Source organism: Hemibagrus wyckioides, linkage group LG01, assembly GCF_019097595.1.
Source record: "Hemibagrus wyckioides isolate EC202008001 linkage group LG01, SWU_Hwy_1.0, whole genome shotgun sequence".
Classification (NCBI taxonomy): domain Eukaryota; kingdom Metazoa; phylum Chordata; class Actinopteri; order Siluriformes; family Bagridae; genus Hemibagrus; species Hemibagrus wyckioides.
In genome coordinates, this window is record NC_080710.1 from 17,570,337 (window position 1) to 17,590,112 (window position 19,776).

General features: G+C 38.4%; 2 protein-coding genes across 3 annotated transcripts; both read right to left on the minus strand.

Moving 5' to 3' along the window:
• Positions 1-194: 194 nt before the first annotated feature.
• Positions 195-8,860, minus strand: pks1 (polyketide synthase 1). Its single transcript, XM_058387238.1, has 7 exons — positions 8,769-8,860; positions 8,463-8,533; positions 8,230-8,383; positions 7,054-7,214; positions 6,728-6,931; positions 5,880-6,061; positions 195-5,777 (listed from the first exon to the last, which is right to left on the minus strand). Exons 1-7 carry the CDS (start codon positions 8,858-8,860, stop codon positions 303-305), a joined length of 6,339 nt encoding a protein of 2,112 aa, XP_058243221.1. The 3' UTR covers positions 195-302.
• Positions 8,861-9,201: 341 nt separating this feature from the next.
• On the minus strand, positions 9,202-19,776 carry yme1l1a (YME1-like 1a). Of its 2 annotated transcripts, none has more exons than XM_058398126.1 (18): positions 19,634-19,776; positions 17,648-17,791; positions 15,948-16,128; positions 15,655-15,756; positions 15,373-15,482; positions 15,060-15,207; positions 14,776-14,859; positions 14,084-14,257; positions 13,808-13,960; positions 13,561-13,693; positions 13,398-13,460; positions 12,847-12,959; positions 12,567-12,722; positions 12,316-12,467; positions 12,076-12,202; positions 11,921-11,994; positions 10,740-10,826; positions 9,202-10,634 (listed from the first exon to the last, which is right to left on the minus strand). In XM_058398126.1, exons 1-18 carry the CDS (start codon positions 19,664-19,666, stop codon positions 10,491-10,493), a joined length of 2,178 nt encoding a protein of 725 aa, XP_058254109.1. In that variant the 5' UTR covers positions 19,667-19,776; the 3' UTR covers positions 9,202-10,490. The 2 variants fall into 2 exon arrangements, with proteins under 2 accessions (XP_058254109.1, XP_058254108.1); XM_058398125.1 differs by having other exon boundaries at positions 14,752-14,859.

The window sequence follows — 19,776 nt, forward strand, 5'->3', positions numbered from 1 at the left end:
TTTAATCAATGTAATACTGATGTCATTTAAATTTTAGTTTACAAAGAAACAACACATTTTAATTCATTAGCATAGTTTATTTTTTGTCACACAGCTATCAAGTACAAAGATGATTTGGCTGTGTAAAATACATAGTAAATATGAACAGAATTTCTTTACAAATAATTCATTTAAGCAAATCAAAAATACCATATATATTATATTGATCCCATGCCAACATTAGCAACATTAAACATTTTTCTAAAATTGATCAAATAATCAGCATAGTTTAAAGACACAAGCATGCATTTTCTTTATGTTGTTTAGATTTCATCACTGCTTTCTTTTAGAAGCCTAGCCAGTGAGTTCAGAGTGATGTTAGGATCTAGTAAAGTAGCAAGTGGAATATTCACTCCAATATCCTGAAACATTTGATTCTGCAATGTCATGGCTAACATTGAATCCATGCCCAGTGCAGCAAGGCAGGTTTCAGCTTCAAACTCATCTGTATCGACATTGCAAATGTCACTTACCACATCTCTTACATAATCATCAAAAGAAGAGTGTAGATCTTTCCTGGACTCATTCACTGTATTGACTTCAAACTCTTTCTCAATTAATGCTGCTAGTCGGAATTTTAGAGAAGCATTCTGAGAGAGAACATTGTTCCTCAGGTTTCTGAAGTTGAATTTGCACACAACTTGTTGAGGCTTGTTTTCCAATAAGCAATGTTTTAAAGCTTCATGGATTTCTGGCACTTCCATTGTCATCAAACCTTTGGCTTCTAAGAATTTTTGATAATCTGCTTTGTTGAACAGAAGACCTAATTTAAGAGGCCCCCAATTGATGGTCTGTCCAGCAAGTCCAACATTACGCCGGTAGTGGCACAAAGAGTCTAGAAATGAGTTGGCTGCTGCATAATTAGCCTGGGATGCATTGCCAATAAAGGAGGAGATGGATGAATAACATACAAAATAATCAACTTTGCTGTTTAAAGTAGCATAGTGAAGGTTCAGTGCTCCACTAACCTTTGGACGCATGACTTTTTCAAAGAGAGTCTTATTAAGTGTTTCAAGTAACCCATCATGCAGCACAGCAGCACTGTGAAAAACCCCTTTTATTGGACAAGAAGGGAAGTTTTGTCCAATGGCAGTGACTGCTTCCAGTACCTCATCTGATACAGACACATCACACTGGAGAGTGATTATTCTTACTCCATACCTCTTTTTAAGGTTGTTGATATGCAGCTGTGTCTCCTCAGATGGAGCACTCCTTGAGAGTGTAGCAATGCACTTTCCACCCCAGTGTGAAATGAACTTGACTGTTTCAAAACCCAATCCAGATAAACCACCTGAAACTATGTACACTGCAGTCTGTGAGAAGAGCTGCATTGGTCTGGGTTGTAGATATATCTGAGATCTACCAGCCATAGACCCATTGTTATACAGAACAATCAAGGACATAGTTTTAGCAGTGAAGTATGATCCAGCATTCTCTGTTTCACCTTGGGAAGACTGGAAAGCCTTGTTTTGTAAGGATAAAAAATTCCTATCCAAGTGCATCATTTTTAGCCATCTGTGCACATCAGAACTCTGTGTTTTGAGATTAGGTTTCTGAAAAATGTTGCACAGTTTAATAAAGTGGAAGCACATATTCTCACTATCACTTGGAAGAATGCTTGTTGCAGGTTCATTGCTGTTACAGACAAGAAAAATGTGCTTGGCACTGGACGTACTACTTAACTGTGCCAAGCATGACTGATCATAAGGAGGTATGAGGACAAAAACAGGACACTGGTCTAAATGTTGACTAAGTGCATTCAATTCCATTTCTGTAACAACATTCCATCCTGACTTGTTCGCTGTGATGGTTAACACCTTCATCAGAGCAGAGTCTGGAGTTGTGGAGAAAATGCACAATGTCTTGTTTTGTTTGACCTTAAGTAATGCACTCTGCAAAATCTCCCAAGCAAGTATAAAGTAAGAGAGACAAGGAGTGTCCTTCAAAAACTGAAGCTTTCTTGTTTTATGGCAAGCATCCTCTGAAAGGATAACCTTGGAGGCTGCTACACTGGGGTAACAGGAGACTATATGGTCTCCCACTTTCAGTTTCCTTACATCTTTTCCCACAGCTGTAACAATCCCACTAAAATCAAGAGCTAAAAGTTTGTGCATCTGAGATGTATGTTTGTTCCAATATAATGCCTGGCCAAATTTAAGGTCAGACAGACTGACTGGAAAATAGTCTGAGGAGTGCATGCAAATTTTACAAAGCTGCACCTCCACATTTTTTCCATCGATTAAATCATGTACATCATTAGTTGGTATGGCTGACAAACAAGCCATTTCATATGGGTTGGCTGTCTGTAGGGTGAAGCACTTAGACCATGGAGAGTTTACACCTTCGGGTATCTTATTAAGGGCTGTTCGTGTTATCGCTGTTGATTGGACCTGCCCTTGACTTATCAAGACCTCTGGGTATTCATGGCTTTTATAGGAGCAAATTACATAACTCAGTGCTTTTATGTCCTCACTTGACAGTGTGGCAAGATCTATCAGCTGAAAAGAAATTTCCGACAACTCAGCAGCACAGGCCCTTGTCATGCCTGATAGTACAAATCCTGGACTAATGTGATCAGTGGTGCTTTCAGAGGACCTATAAGTTATGACATGAAGCGTGCGCAAGTGCTTGCACTTCCTCATTGTCAAAAGAAGGTGACGGTAAAGCTCACAAATGTTAGCCAACTGCTCCAGGACTGTCTGGGTTTTAAGAAAACTGAGGTTTTGATCGCTCCAGATAAAGAGAATTTTCTCCATATCAGCTGTACAGTGGTCCAAGTGTAATAGTAAATCTGGAACTTGCAAAGAAGACAAACCTACATCAGCAGAAGACAAAAATACAGATGAAGGGTCTAAGTATGTCTTCAGTGCATTAGCAATACCTAAAGAATCCTCAAAGACAACAGCTTTTGGTTTGCTGTGTATGCTGGTAATTGCAGGGAGAGTGAATCTTTCATTATGAAAGAAGTAAAAGTCAGTAACTTTCGCAGCGTCTCCTACAAGTGTGATTCTTACATCCCTCAGTTCAACCAATATGTGTCCTTTTCTGTCTGTGAAGCAACCACATACCTCAAAATATTCTGGCATCTCCTGAGTAAGCCTCATATAGATGACCATTTCCTTACACAGAGGTGCAGTTATCACCATGCTGCCAATTGCAGAGGGAAATCCATGTCTAATAGTGCTGTTACTCAGAGTTAAAACAGAGGTCATCTGCAGAAAATAATCTAATACAACAGGATGCAAATGGTACTTGTATAACTTGTTTAGCACTTGATCTGGTATCCTGACATTGGCTACTGCTTCTCTGAAATCCTCTCCATACTGGATGTCACCCAGCTGTTGAAAGATTGGCCCATACTCAAAGCCTGCCTGGTTAAGTGTGACATATACCTGTTCCCCTGGTATGACTGATGGACATCTCTTCGAAATAACGTCCAAGAGAATGACTTGATGGTCAGTCACAGCTGGTCCTGCTGTATAAGCAATGGTACCTGATGCATGTGTTGTAGCAGAAGACTGAATCTGAAACAAAGTCTTGCCCTCATGTCGCTCAAGTTGCACCTTCAGACAATGTGAGCTCTTACTAAGAACAAGCAAATTCTGAAAGTTTACTGTAAGTCGAAGTGAAGCTAGAGGTATCTTTGGGGTCATAGATTCCATGACAGAAGCCAAAGCCAGTTCAGTGTACAGGGCACCAGGAGCAATGACTATACCATTGCTTTTGTGCTCCCAAATGTAAGGGGTGGTTTCTAATGACAGATTGCATTTGAACATTCTGTTATTACATTTATGGGGCATTATCAGGGGATGGGGGCAGAAAGCTATCATGTCATTACCTTGCCTTACTTCCTCAAAGTATACATCACTTTTAGAACAATCAAATTGATAGACCGGGTAAGACGCAGGTGGTGACTGAAACCCATTATAGAACTGGTCCCAGTCTACATTGACTCCAAGCTCAAATAGTTTGTACACAACAGTAAATAGTGCATCTTGATCTTTGTCTGGTTGGATTGATGAGAGCACCACTGTGTCATTTCCTAATGTCTCCATAATGTTCCTCTGCAGAGCCCTTCTTGGGCCAATCTCAACAAAGATGATGTTCTTTTTGTTGCTGGCCACTTCTCTTACTGCTTGTTCAAATTTAACTGGATGTCTGATATTCCTTGCCCAGTAATCACCAGTTACAAAATCTCCCGGACAGCACATCCTTCCTGTTACTGTGGAGAACAATTCACATTCCAATTCGTGTTGATTTAAAGACCCAATGCTGTCTCTAATTTGAGTCAGTACTGGATCCATCATATGACTGTGGTAGGCAGCAGGAACCTCCAAGACATGAAGGAACATGTTCTTTGCTTTGAACGAGTTCTTTAACATTTGGTGCACACTTCCAATAGCATCTTTCTCACCTGATAGCACACATGACATAGGACTGTTCAAAGCAGCTAGGCACACTTTCCCTGTGTATGCTGGAAGAATTTCCAAAACGTCTGACACAGCCATATTACCAACAACAAGCATCTTTCCTCCAGTGACTTTGCTTTGTAGAACACTCCGATAATAGATTACTTTCACTGCTTCCTCTAGAGACAAAAGCCCAGAACAATGGGCTGCAGCAATCTCTCCAACAGAGTGCCCAAGTACAGCAGTAGGTCTGATGCCCCAGTGCTTTAGCAAGTGAGCTGTGGCAACCTGAGTTGCAAAAAGGAGAGGCTGGACAATGTCTGGCTTTGAAAAATCATCATTGTCAAAGCTGCTTGATATTTTCTGCAAAATGCTTGTAATCTTATAATTCTGAAAGTAGTTTTCAACCTCTCTGATCTTTTCTCTGAAAACAGGCTCCTCTTTCAGGAGCTGCTTGCACATTCCTCTGTATGTAACCCCATTCCCACAGAAGACGAAGACTACCTTGGGGTCTGGTTTAATAGCATCAAACTTCTTGTTTAGGCTAGTTTTCAGCTGTTCCTCTAAATCTGAAAGAGATGTTGTAACATACACTTTCCTGTATTTGTGTTTCATGTGACTTCTTCGGCATGCTGATGTATACAAGAGAGTTGTTAGGTCAACTTTGTTTTCTGTGCTGATTCTTTGATAGGTGTCATCAATACACATTTCAAGAGATTTACTAGTGGCAGCAGACAATGGGAACAATTTCCTTGAACCAAACCTTTCTAAGTCAGAGGATGCAGCATGTTTGTATTCTTTGAGGATAGCGTGTGCATTAGTTCCCCCAAAACCAAAACTATTAATTCCTGCTACCCTTTCTATGGAACCTGTGCAATGCCATTTCTCAGCTTTGGTGGGAATTTTTAGATTGAGAGCTTGAACATCTATGCTAGAACTGTCCTCTGAGTAAAACACTGACGGTGCAATAGTTTCATGCTTCATCATCAGAAGTACTTTAATCAGTCCTGCCACTCCTGCTGCAGATTCTGTGTGTCCAATGTTACTCTTAACTGAGCCAATAAGAAGTGGCCCTACCTCTGAGGGCCGTGCCTTGGCAATAACTTTAGAGATGCTGCCTGCTTCTACTGAATCTCCCACCGGAGTCCCAGTCCCGTGAGCCTCTACGTACTGGATATCAGACAGGTAGGTCCCTGTAGAATAGATTCTATTGAGCAACTCCTCCTGCTGGACCATAGATGGCTTCGTGATTGGAGTGACAGTGTGGCCATCTTGATTAACTGCTGTTTTGCATACAATGCCCCAAATATGGTCAAAATCCTGAAGAGCCTTACAAAAAGAATACAAATTTCTAAACATAAAAGTTGAATATACAATTTGAGTATATTAAACTGTACACCTACCATGTCAAGAGAAGAAGAAAAAACTTACTTTTTTCAATGTTTTTAGAAGAACTATACCACAGCCTTCCCCTCTTCCATATCCATCAGCTCTTTTTGAGAAAGGTTTACTGGTGCCTTCAGGTGAAATCATTTTAGCTTTGCTGAGAGCCACAAAGATCCGCGGTTCAAGAATACAGCTAATGCCTCCACAAAGTGCCATCTCACAGTCACCTAGTGAGAAGAAAAAATATGTCCTAAACCAAGAGAAATAAAAACAATAACAACAACAATAAATGAAATTACAATGTGTTTTCCTTCCATTGGTTACCTTATAGCTTGTAACTTTCATGTTCAAATTATTTGATTTTATTTTTATTGTATATTTATTATTTATGTCTTACACTTAGAACTAGTTAATTCACATCACGGCAAATCCAGCAGTTCATCCAAAAATGTCAGGAGTACAAAAGATCTCCATGACAAAATAGTCGGACCTACCAACTAATTTTTTTTATTACTTATTTTCTTTTACTAAAAAAATTCTTATTCCTCAGGCACAGCCCATACCCTTCCTATTAAATATCACTAACTGAATTATCATGATAATAACACTAATTAAAGAACTACAGTGGTTGTGGAAAAATCAATCTATTCATGTTATCAGAGGCTATCAGGCTATTTGCTTTTATTACAGAGACCAGATAGAGGAAGAATTTGTATTACACACACATGCACGCACACACACACTAGTAAAGGTGGCTTGGAAACAATACATAGCTTTGTTGTTCTGAAAAAAAAAAATCACAGACAGAACTTTGCTCAATGTCCAGAGTATGGCCAGAGTTTTTTCCAAGGGGGCTGTAGGCATGCTGTACTTTATGCTCAGAAAGCCCTTACCTTGTCTGATTGCTTGGCAAGCAGAGTGGACTGCAACTAAAGAGGAGGAGCAGGCACTATCAATGGCAAATGAAGGCCCAGTGAGGTTGAATGTGTAGGAGATCCGGTTAGCTGCTATACTCATAGCTGTCCCTGTGCCATTGTAATGAGTTATTGTACTCGGGCTGTTGTTCAGTAGTGTTTCATAGTCTCTGTTCATGAGCCCTGAAAAAAACAGAATAACCAGAATGTATGCATACACAGCTGCTGTGCACGTGTCAGTGACACTGCTGAACTGATACTGTTCTGTGGTGTGCTAAAATATACTGAAATATTGTTATTATTACCTATATAAACACCTGTTCTGGAGCCACTGACTTTTTCCATGGGAATGCCAGAATCCTCTAATGCTCTATAGGAACACTGCAGAAGAAGCTTCTGCTGAGGGTCCATAAAATTAGCCTCAGCTTCAGAGATGCCAAAAAACCTGTGATCAAACTCATTGAACCTGGTAGAAAAGTAGCAGAAAAAACTATTTTTTTGTAACCAAGAAAATTATGAATTATTGCTATATACTACAGCTGAATTTTGACAGTTTCATTTCTCATATTTTTCTCCTCATTATTTTTCCAAAGTCAGCTATATATGTATGTATATATAAAATAGAAATGGACATGTATTAGGGTTTTTGTAGCAGGATTTTAAAATACTATAAATGCTATGAAAAAGAGCAGACTAAGAGTTTTAGAGCAATGATGAGTACTTCCAAATTAGATAAACTGTGCAGCTATTACACTTGTATATATTAATAATACTCCTATTTTATTGGGCCAGAATTATTGCACAGTTAAATATGTTCACTAAAGCACTGAAAGTGAAATCCAACTAAATCCAGTCATGTACACAGAATTTACAGCAGAGCAATGACTCAAGCTTTGCTGCTAAAATCATAATAATAAACTACGTTTATAATGCAGAACAAAGTTTTCAGAGTTAAAAAGTAGAATGTTTTTATCCGATCACCTGAACTGAACCCCAGTGAGCATTACAATTACTGAGGGGAAAACTAAAGGCAGAAATCCCCACAACAAGCAGGAAACTAAATATCACTGTCTTCAGATGAAAGGTTTCTCTCGGGGAGGATTGGTTTATTGCTACCAGTGACTTTTGCCAATTACTTGCGGCCAGTGATCAAATCTGATGATTTAAATTAATGGGCCTTTATCTAATAAACTATTAAAAGCCATAAATACTAAATAAACAATCAATGATACGTAGGCATAGATAAGCTGTGTGTTAACCTCATAGTCACTTTAGGAGTTTTCACTTTTCACACAGACTGTATAGTAAAAAAATTAACACTATATATAATTATTATTAATTATATCATCATTATATCATTATAATTAATAATTATCTTTATAGATAATACATTTCACGTGGACAAAAAAAAGGCAAACAAGGTTTAATAAAAATAAAGGGAATAATTCGAATAAGAAAATAATAGGGAAAAAATAAGTTACCCATCTATGAATGCAGCTTTAGTAGTTTGCATTTTCCCAAGAATAGTCTCATCAGGATCATACCACTGTGCTATATCAAATCTCTGCTCTGGAATATCCACAGCACAATTTTTCCCATCAACAAGAACATTCCAGAAATTGTCCAGTCCCTCACCTGCAAGGATGCCACACAAATCCTAATTATGTATGTACAATACTCAGGGAGAAACTGTGTGGAAAAGATTAGCACTTACCCCCTGGGAAGCTACATCCAATCCCAACAATAGCAATGTCTTCATCCATGCTGCTTGCCTCATCAACAATTCTTCATCATATTTAGAAACTTTAGCACCGCACTATATACAGCTTCATCATCACTGTTATTCCTGTTACTAAACAGAGTGAATGTGCCCATGTCCACCATATCCCAAGGCCTTTATAAAGCCTCCTCATCAACAAGAACTGTTTAAAGTCTCTTTAAAGAGAGGGCTATTGAGTTACATGTAGGGTTTTCATGCAGCCCACAATTAAGGTGGTTTGAAACAAAAGCCATTAATTACATGGCTGGGTAAAGATAAAGAAAAGGGGGTAACTTCCTATAAGGGGGATATAATGGAGGCATTTTCTCCAGGCTCCAATAATACAGTGGCATTATAGAAGTCTGAACAGTTAGAAGAGCATTCATGTAATCATATATCATTGATGTGAAAATCACAAAGCAGAAAATTACCCCCAAAACAGATCAGTTTCCTCTGTGTGTTCTTTAAAGACAGGCAGTGGCTATTTAAAGCAGTTGTCTCGAAATTATTTTTTAGGTAAAGAGATATAGATTATTTACATTTTATTAAGTCGCTAACAATTATGCTAAATCTCTGAAGTACTTCCGACAGGTTCATTATAGGGAATCTCAGTTATTTCTTTAGGATTTTAAATCTGACATGATTGTGGTACATTTAACTTCTCTGTTGGACAAAACACACACACACACACTCATACTGTCAATTTCCAGCACACTTTATTAGTTATTCACAATTGCTCCTTTTAACTAGGGAAATAATTCTCAGTGAGGATTAATTCACAGAGCAGACACAGACATTACATAGACTCTTATATACAGGGTTGCCATCATAGCTGCTTTACCAGCCACAAAACTGGCCACAGTTAATCAAATACAGATGACTTCCATCAGCACCATATCAAGCTACTAATAAATAGGGCACTAAGTAAAATCAGATTTGCTCATACAACTAAATAACGTATCCTTTTATGATATAAAAGACAAAAGAAAACTTTTGGTACTTAATCCTGTAACTTTTCAATCATCATCACTTCACCCTTTTTCTTTCCATAAAATTAACAGTTTTCACTTTTGCAAGATGGAGGCTGCTATTTAGAAAAAAGCTGATTCTTAGATCTTTTTATTGAAGTAATACTGATGTTACATTCTTAGCTCATATTTAATGAAATGATACGTAAAATTAAAACTCTACTTTGAAGACCGCACAGAAGATTTATCTGTTTGTCCTGCAAGACACATAAAATATTCAGTGGGTGTGTGTGTCTGCCAGATTCAAGGATAACTTCAGGTACACTACTACTGAGACCGTAATTGTTTTGTAAAAGATTTTTAAGCTGCAGCTTGAGTTCATCCAGAAGAACAAGGGTCAAAAGAAAGGTGCTGTTTCTTTATGACCAGCAAAATGCTTTCATTAATGGTGCCACATTATAGCTATGACGTGGTTATATTAGACCAATAAGATCTGGCAAGTTTAATGGCTCTGTTGAAAGATAGAGGTCTGTTTCTGTGGAATGAACAATTGACTGACCAATTGAATGAACGAAAGACCGTCATTCATGGTCTTATCCCAGGGGGCAATTACTGCACTCGTATTTTTACAGGACCTGTAACAGTGAAAAATGCACCAGTTGGAAGGTGGTAATCATGCCTTTCTGCACACACAGGATGACAGAGTTCAGTTGTCAGCAAGTAGCTGTTGTGCAAAAGTGGAAATAAATAAAAAACGCACTGTTACACATACAAAGAAGTTGAAACTGCAATAAGTTGGCTTGGGAAACTGCAATAGCCAAAACAGCTCTATCAAAGTGTCTTTGGACATGAAATTTCAGAAATAAAAATTAAATAGAAATATTTCTCTTCATATTATTTGTTTCTGCTGATTGATAGTGGAAGAACTGACATTATATTAGTGTCCTTCCTCATTCCATCACCTCTGTTTAAATGAATGCCTTTTAGCTCTTTAAAGACATTCTTGAGGACATCATCATCTGGGGTCTAGAGATTTGCCCTCCAGAACCATCTGAATTTCTTTTGCATCCAGAGTCTCATAGGCCAGCAGAGCATCTGCCAGTTTTTTGTGCTCTTTGCTGTATGTCTTGAGGAGTTTCTTAGCACGCTCATATGAATCCTGATGGGGGGAAAAAAAAATAAAAGAACAAAACATGAACAAGTTCAGTATGCCCACTCCTTAAGAGTATGAGCATGTTTTATTGAGTCACAATGAGAAAGGTACCTGTAGCAGCATCCTGACTTCCTGGTCAACTGCAGCTTGTGTTTCTGGGCTATGCTTGGACAGGTCAGAGTAGGTCATGACACCCAGCTGGAAAAGGCAGAGAAAAAAAACAATTGATTCAGACTGATTAGGTTACACAATGAAAAAAAGAGTGGGAAAAGCGACAAGATACAAACAAATAATGTGCATATCACTACTACAGCCCACTTCCTAGAATTAAGAAGTAAAGCCTGGTTATACTTCTCTCTTGACAGGAGTGCACACTGCACCGCAGAGAGGGTTTTTTGATAAGTGTGGGCTGCAGACATGCTTTGCTGCTTTAGCTTGTGTTCCTCCAGGGAACTTTCCTTGCTTTCCTTGTGTGTGTTCATGGGCTGTGCATCAAACAGCCATTAGGTGAATGCTGTCAGCTTGGAGGGAGGTATATCATGTTGCACACTCAGAAACACTGTGAGGAGATGGTGTAACCTTTCTTTGCTCAATTTCTTTCAAAAACAATGATTTTAAAGTGGCATTGTTGTAAATAAGTCTCAGTTGCAAAGGTCATAATTTTAAACAATAAAGCATAAACAGAAAAAAAAATCAAATACAATAAAGTTTCCCTAGTCTTATACAACTATTGTGCCTTCTTTTTATTATTCCTACAGAGAAATACAGAACTTGCTTTTGCATTTGCTGTCCCTTTAATTATGGTTTAACTCATGCAGCACTGCCCTCTAGTGAACACTCTTACATTAAGTTGAAGACTGACCCTTTTATGAGTGCGCACAGGTCCTGATGTGCTGTAAATTAGCCCTAACTTTGTAAATACATTTTCCTTATAGGGCTATAAGATGATTAAAGCAGACAAAATAAACATTAAAAGTTGAAGCTCTAATATTAGAAGTATAGGAACCATAGAAGAGCTATTCATGAATTTTCTTTTCTTTTCTTTTTGTTTAATAAAACTGTGCAATTAAGTGTTTAAAAATTCCGACTGGAAATAAAGTTTACCAGCTACTGATTACTGATGAACTTAATCTCGCTGAACAGTAGAAAACAGACAAATTCTTGCATCATAAACAAGAAAAAAAACATTTTCAGAAAAAGAGGAGAATCACAATAAGTCATAAAACCAATAATTTATAAAATGCAAGCAAGTCATAAAAAACTATCTTCAGGTATTTAATCAGTGATCATACCTTGTCACTCATTCCAAAGCGTGTAACCATCATTTTGGCGATGTTAGTGGCGCCATCAAAATCACTTGATGCTCCTGTAAAGAATGAACCATACTTTAGGAGTGACCCAAACACACTGAACATAGAAAAAATAATTTATCAGTAAAGATGCCGACCTGTAGTGATGTTTTCGTCCCCAAAGATGAGCTCCTCTGCCACTCTGCCGCCCATACTGACATCCATCTGAGCCAACAGCTGAGCACGAGTCTCACTCCACCGATCATTTTCTGGGAGCATAGACACCTGAGTGCCAAAAAAGAGAAAGAAATACAAAAAAATGCTGAATTCATCTAAAAGAGTTTTTTGTGAAATGATTTTAGCATTGACAATAACAAAAACTGCATCAGGATAATTACATGACCAAGGGTGGGTCCACGTGGCATGATAGTAGCTTTATTTATGGGCATGGCGTCTTTGGTATAATACGCCACAATAGCATGCCCAGATTCGTGATATGCAGTGATCGTCTTGTTTTTCTTGTCGATCTCCGCACTCCTGCGCTCTGGGCCTGGTGAGAAATTGTGACAACTTAGTTGCTGGCCTTTCGTAGGCGTCAGGTCCTCCGGCTAGAATGCCTCTCCCCTGTGCACACAGTGAAAAGTCTTACCCATTAGGATCTTGTCTTTAGCAAACTCCAGTTCCTTTAACGTGACCATCTCCTTTCCATCTACAGCAGCTTTTAGTGCAGCCTGATTCACCAAGTTCTCCAGCTCAGCTCCAGAGAAGCCCACTGTTCCCCTGGCAATAATTTCTGCATCTACATCTACAAAGGCAGAAAAAAAAATCAAACAAAATAAAAACAACAAAAAACTCTTATTAAAAATATATATATTACACAAATTTGTATTCTTCCATAATACAATAATACTACTACAATATTTTCTCACCAGGGTCCACTTTGATTTTCTTCAAGTACCAGTTCAGGATCTCAGTGCGTCCTTTTACATCAGGTCTGGGGACTGTGACTTGCATGTCAAACCTCCCAGGTCTCACAAGAGCACTAAATACATACACAGACACAAGAAAGAAAATAAGCCAATGCACTAAAAAAAAAAGGCTAAAAAGGTCATGATATACTCTCAGTACATTTTTTTCTTGGTTCATGAGGTGAGTGGGAGATCTTCATTTAAACACTTTTACAATACACACCGGGTTCTTGCTGTTTTTTTGTGAAAAATGAAATCCAAACCTTTTTCAGATTTTTACAGATACATTTTTAACCTGTCACACTTTCTATGTTCAGTTTTTAAAATACTGAATGTGAATAAATGCATTAGGGTGGTAATGTACCAAATGCATCCAGGTTTGACAACAGACTATTCATACCCAAATCTTTGCTTCCCAAAATGTTTCTGAAATCTCATACTTCCATATTTGCCCCCTCTTGTTTACCTCTCAGGGAAAAAAAATCATTATTTAAACCTTTCCAATTACTTACTTGTCCAGAGCTTCTGCAAAATTTGTTGCTCCAATAACAATAACCCCTTCATTTGGCTTAAACCTGAAATTATACAAGAAATTAAAAAAATAAATAAATAAATAAATTTAGGGCTTATGAACATGCTTTTATAAATACTTTGAGAACAGGACAAAATACTAACCCATCCATTTCTGCAAGGAGCTGGTTAATGGTTTGACGTGAATATGGATGCATGGGTGACTCTATCCGCTTTCCACCCACACTGTCCAACTCATCAATAAAGATCACACAAGGGGCATTAGCTTTTGCCTCTTCTGCAGGAAAAAGACAACAGAAGTATGTGTTTCACTGAATGAACAAGACTTGTAGAACAATAATCTTCATAGAACTAGGTATGCAACATCATCCTAACAGCACTTCATACTCACTGAATAGGTTTCTGATGCGACTTGCTCCAACACCCACAAACATCTCATCAAACTCAGAGCCTGAGGCATAGTAGAATGGCACATCTGCCTCCCCTGCCACAGCTCTGGCAAGCAGAGTCTTTCCAGTACCAGGAGGACCAACTAGGAGGACACCTGCAAACATGGTGTTAATTCAGTCAAAGCCTTTAATGCATTCATTTTATAGACCATATTTTTTATTTTGTTACTGTTTTGGCTATTTTTAACTATCATTAGAGCTATAGATTAGATCTACACCTTTTGGTAGCTTTCCACCAAGTGCAGTGAATTTCTGAGGATTCCTCAAGAACTCAACGATGTCTTGCAGCTCACTCTTTGCCTCCTCCACACCTTTCACATGCTCAAAGGTGACGTTCTTCATCTGGATTGGATCCAGTGCAGCATCCAGACCAGATGTAGTACGGAATCGGACTGTTAACAAACAAAACAAAATGAGGAAATTGATAAAACATAATTAATGGACTTTTTTTTCTTAGATTGGAGTAACAGTGTTAACCTACAGGCAGGCATGTTTTAAAAATCACTTCACTTCATAAATTAGTGGACGGGGTCAACAAACAAACTGTCTGACAGTTAGGTTAATTTTATAGGGATGCTTCAGGTTGGTATAATACAGCAATTTGCCAACTTGGCTATTAGATGGGGTAAAAACGTGGTGCTCATTTACAGATTTTATTTTTGTAACAGATGTATTAAACGTCTAACTAACATCAGTCATGCTGTATGTACTGTAAATAAAACTTTCAGTACAACACTAAAGTTGTATCACTTTGAAAGAGGTCAGATCTTTTTGATCAACTTTGTACAGACCAAACTTGAACACGCAACACACTCTGAGCACTGTAAACAAACAGGTTTTGTGCCATGCATGCAAACACTGAGAATAAGTAAGATGGGAAACAAACCAGTATCAGAAAACGAGCCTTTACCCGAGAGAAATGGGGTTCTTGACAAACCATAGATGCCAACAAGCAAGAGGACAAGCAAAATCAAACGTGTCCTCTTAAGTGAATCTGTCAAAAACAATAGTATTTTTGTGATATACATCTCATTTTCACATTTGGCACCTTACACATAGAAAAGTCTTGTGTAATTATATGCATCAACAAAGGAAAAAGTCTTGTTAAGTCTAGTCTTGATAAATGCATACTAACAATGCAAGTAAGCAATGAACTAAATATTAAAGGTTTAAAGATTATCAAAAGGGTCATGCCTTGGGTCTTCTGCATTAGGGCTTGAGATTTCATGAAGCCCTCGGTAAAACCAGTTTTAAAGGCATCTTGCTGATTATCTGGAAGATTTCTTTGTTTCATTAACTGGTCAAGGCTCTCTGTATCAGCTTTTTCCCTCATAAGAAAACCCTGCAAAGCAGGAGGAAGGTAAAAAGAAACAAAGGTTACACAAAGGAGAGAGACACTCTTAGAATTTCACTAAAAAATTATGCCGTATCATTCAATAATTCAGTAAAACCACCCTTTTTCTTGTGTTATATTGCTTAATTATACACATCAAGACTGCTTCCGAACCTTCATAAATTGTGGGGTATAGCTCTCCGATTCTGCTGGACTCTCATAACTGGACTGAAGGCGCCTGGTTTTGGACCTCAGAGTTTTAAAACCTCGGCTTTGGACCCATACTTTAGAGAGAGAGAAAGAGAGAGAGAGACCCAGTTGCATTGCATGGAGAATTTATAGAATATAATAAAAACAATGTGCTGTGCATAGATAGCTGAAGTGTGTTAAGTTACAAGACAATTGACTTTCACTGAATAACCTTGATTTTTAATAAATGTGGGTTCTCTGGGTTACCTTGCAAGTGCTGAAGATCTGAGCAAAGACCCCGAAGAGGGTGGGAGTTCTGTCTATGGAATATTGGCGAGCCAAAGAGTCCTGGCATACTCTGAGAGAAACCTGGTGAATCAAACAGCAAAACCTAAATATTTTTAATTATAAAAAAACTAATTTTTAAAATGGAAATTAAACAATTAAACAACCTGCACATGTTGAACAAATGGCTCTGTGTAAAACTTTTCCACTCAAATTTTATAATCAAAGCAAAATCTGGAAAAAAAACAACACCACTGGAATGTGGAACATCTTACCATGTTTGTTGTGAAAGAAGGAATCTGTAGACGTGTGCGATGTTCTCCATCTTGAAGATGGAAGACAGACCCTAAGGTCGGTGCTGTCTTTGGGAGCTCGTGGCAGCAGCCTGTTTAACAGCTCAGTGACTCCACTTAGCTTCAGCTCCGAGATCCCCAGGTCTTTATGGATTTGCTTAAGCTGCAGGATAGTCATTGACAAATATGCAAATGTTTGGGTATAAACATGCCAGAAAAAATGTTCCCAGGGTAGCTTCTAAGATAACAGCTGTGCTAAACAAGGAGCTAAATGAAAATTTCAAGTTACAATCTTTTTATCTTTATATATTTAAAGACTTGTGCTTACGCTTCAGAGTTCTGTTTAAGACAGTTAATAGCAAGTATATATGGATGGCAGATGGCTAATCCTGTGAAAGTATATGGTTCTTGGCCTAGTAGCAAAAAATCCTTTCAAATATAAATAAAATAAACTTAATCTTTTGCAGCTGGGTATTATACACAATATTGCCAAAAGTTTTGGAACACACCTCCAAATCATTGAATTCAGGAGCTGGGCTTGGCCTTTTAGTTCCAGTGAAAAGAACTCAATGCTTCTGCATACCAAGACTTTTTGGACAACTTCATGCTCCCAACTTTGTGGGAACAGTTTGGGGATGACCCCTTCCTGTTCCAACATGACTGCACACCAGTGCACAAAGCAAGGTCCATAAAGACATGGATGAGCGAGTTTGGTGTGGAGGAACTTCACAGAGTCCTGACCTCAACCCGATAGAACACCTTTGGAATGAATTATAGGGAAGACTGTGAGCCAGACCTTCTCATCCAACATCAGTGCCTGACCTCACAAATGCGCTTCTAGTGGAGTGGTCAAAAATTCCCATAAACACACTCCTAAACCTTATAGAAAGCCTTCCCAAAACATTTGAAGCTGCTCCATATTAAATTCATGTGCATGTAAAGGCAAAAATCCCAGTTTTGGAATGGCTTGCAGTCTCCACTCTAATTCATCCTAAAGGTGTTCTTTAGGGTTGAGCTCAGTCAAGTTCCTCCACACCAAACTCACTCATGTCTTTATGGACTTTGCTTTGTGCACTGGTGTGCAATCATGTTTGAACAGGAAGGGGTCACCCCTAAACTGGTCCCACAAAGTTGGGAGCATGAAATTGTCTAAAATGTCTTGGTGTGCTGAAGCATTAAGAGTTCCTTTTATTGGAACTAAGGGGCCAAGCCCAACCCCTGAAAAACAACACCTGAATTCAATTATTTCAAGGAGTGTCCCAAAACTTTCAGCAATATAGTATATTATCCCATATTAAGTATGATAATAAGGGCTTTAATATAGCTCTTACTGGCTATTTTATGACACACACCACATTGTTGTTTCACTTTGCAAATGTCTTTCTAAAGACTACAGCTCACCTTTTGGCTTTCACATCTTACAGCTCTTACACCTCAGAGAATCTCACAATGTGCAAACAATGCAAACAAAACTGCAAAGCCATTTGAATGACCCTAATCTACTCTTCCCTTTTTTTTCTAGCAAATTCCCCACACTGTAGTATGTGAACTGCATATATGAAATTTTTTATATTGTCCTACATGAAAATTGGAACCTGGAAACAGTGTGCAACAAGTGATATTAAATTAGCTAAGAGGATCATGTGTAATGTTAGGGGTTTTTGTATAGTGATGATGTATACCTGTGTGTCAGGGCTGTGAGACAGTATGTCCTGATCAGCTGAAAGCTCTCTGTGTAGACTCTGAACTGCCGCAGTGGCAGTGGAGCTGGCTGACACTTTCAGCGAGTGCACAGCATTGATTATATGGCTCAGTGGCACAGTTACCTGAAGGACAAAATACAAACAAAATAAAATGGTCAATAATTCGGAACACACTTCATCTGTAGAAGACGGTGGTTCTCAAAGTGGGGTTTATGAAACATTTCATAACTTTGCTAATGATGGCTTTTGATTTCCACCATTGGAACGAAGTTATTACAATTTTTATTTTGTTCTTATAGTTACACTATATTGACAAAAGTTTTGGGACACCAAATCATTGAATTCAGGTGTTGGGCTTCTTAATGTCATTTTGGACAATTTCATGCTTCCAACTTTGTGTGAACAGTTTGGGGATGGCTCCTTCCTGTTCCAACATGACTGCACACCAGTGCACAAAGCAAGGTCCATAAAGACATGGATGAGAGAGTTTGGTGTGGAGGAACTTGACTGGCCTGCACAGAGTCCTGACCTCAACCCGATAGAACACCAACTGGATGAATTAGAGCAGCTTCAACTCTTCTGGGAAAGCTTTCCACAAAGTTTAGAAGCGTGTTTATGGGAATTTTTGACCATTCCTCTAGAAGTGCATTTGTGAGGTCAGGCATTGATGCTGGACGAGAAGGTCTGGCTCTCAGTCTCCGCTCTAATTCATCCTAAAGGTGTTCTGTCGGGTTGAGGTCAGGATTCTATGCAGGCCAGTCAAGCTCCTCCACATGTCCATATCTTTATGGACCTTGCTTTGTGCACTGGTGTACAGTCATGTTGGAACAGGAAGGGGTCATCCCCAGACTGTTCTCACAAAGTTGGGAGCATGAAATTGTCCAAAATGTCTTGGTATGCTGAAGCATTAAGAGTTCCTTTCACTGGAACTAAGTGTACAACCCTAATCCCTGAATCCAATGATTTGAAGGGGTGTCCCAAAACTTTTGGGATTGCAGTGTATGTTTAAATGGCCATAACCTTAATACAAGATACCCTAAAACAAGTAGGCTTACTACAATACACCAAAACAAGTATGTTTATAAATAATACCAATTTAATTATAGGTACAATTTTAATCAAATGCTGTCTGTGAGTTGTAGGTTCTAATAAACATACAAAGCCAAAAGTAAATGTAATTATACACATTTATATAAGTGCTCCCTCCTAGTATTTGAATAGGGTTTACATTTAGGGCTGACTAACAGCAAAGCAGTCCGAGATCCCATAGTGTAAGCTACAGTTTATGAAAGAAATCTTATGATGTTAATCATTTCCGTAAAAAAACAAAAACAAATTATGTTTAAAAAAAAATAAATAAACAGTTATACAAAACAGCAAAAGCTGACTAGTTTCAGGAGCACACCCCCATCCTACACACTGACCTACTGACATTACTGATACTGAAGTGGCAACAAACTGAAAGCACGCTGTCAGGGCTTCTTAACTAGCTAGTTAGTAAAAAATAAAAATAAAAACCTAGATGTTCAATGTCTCCACACAACCTGCAGGCTAACATTAGCCATATAGGTCACCAAATACAGATAGCGTAAAAATATACATAGTGTAGTATTAATCAGAGATGTTAGCTTAGCTATCCGGCAACACCGGCAGATGTTGCATAATTTCTGACTAGCATGGTCACACTAGGTACACGGTGAACTTTGCTAACTTCACCAGAGCTAACCAGTGTTAGCCAGATAGCCATTTCTAACCTAATGTAATTTAATGATACACTCACTTCAAGTGCTTAGATTAAAACCTAAACATGAAATGACTTTTAATGTCCCTATCTAATACAGAATTAACTTAGAAAATAACTCAACATAACTCAGAGCAGCAGCTAGCTAGTCATCTACTGACTTCAGTGTTTTGACATATTCAGTCAGTTTACTAGAGACAAAACACACACAATCTCATCATTACCTGAGGCTGGAAGGATGTGGTTAGAGAGAACATTGTTTATAAAAAGTGGAGAAGATCTCCGAAACATTCACTGCAAATTCAATCCTCTGCCCTTTTGTTTTCCCCTCTGAGCTAGCTAGCTAGTAAAATACCCTCACGCAAGG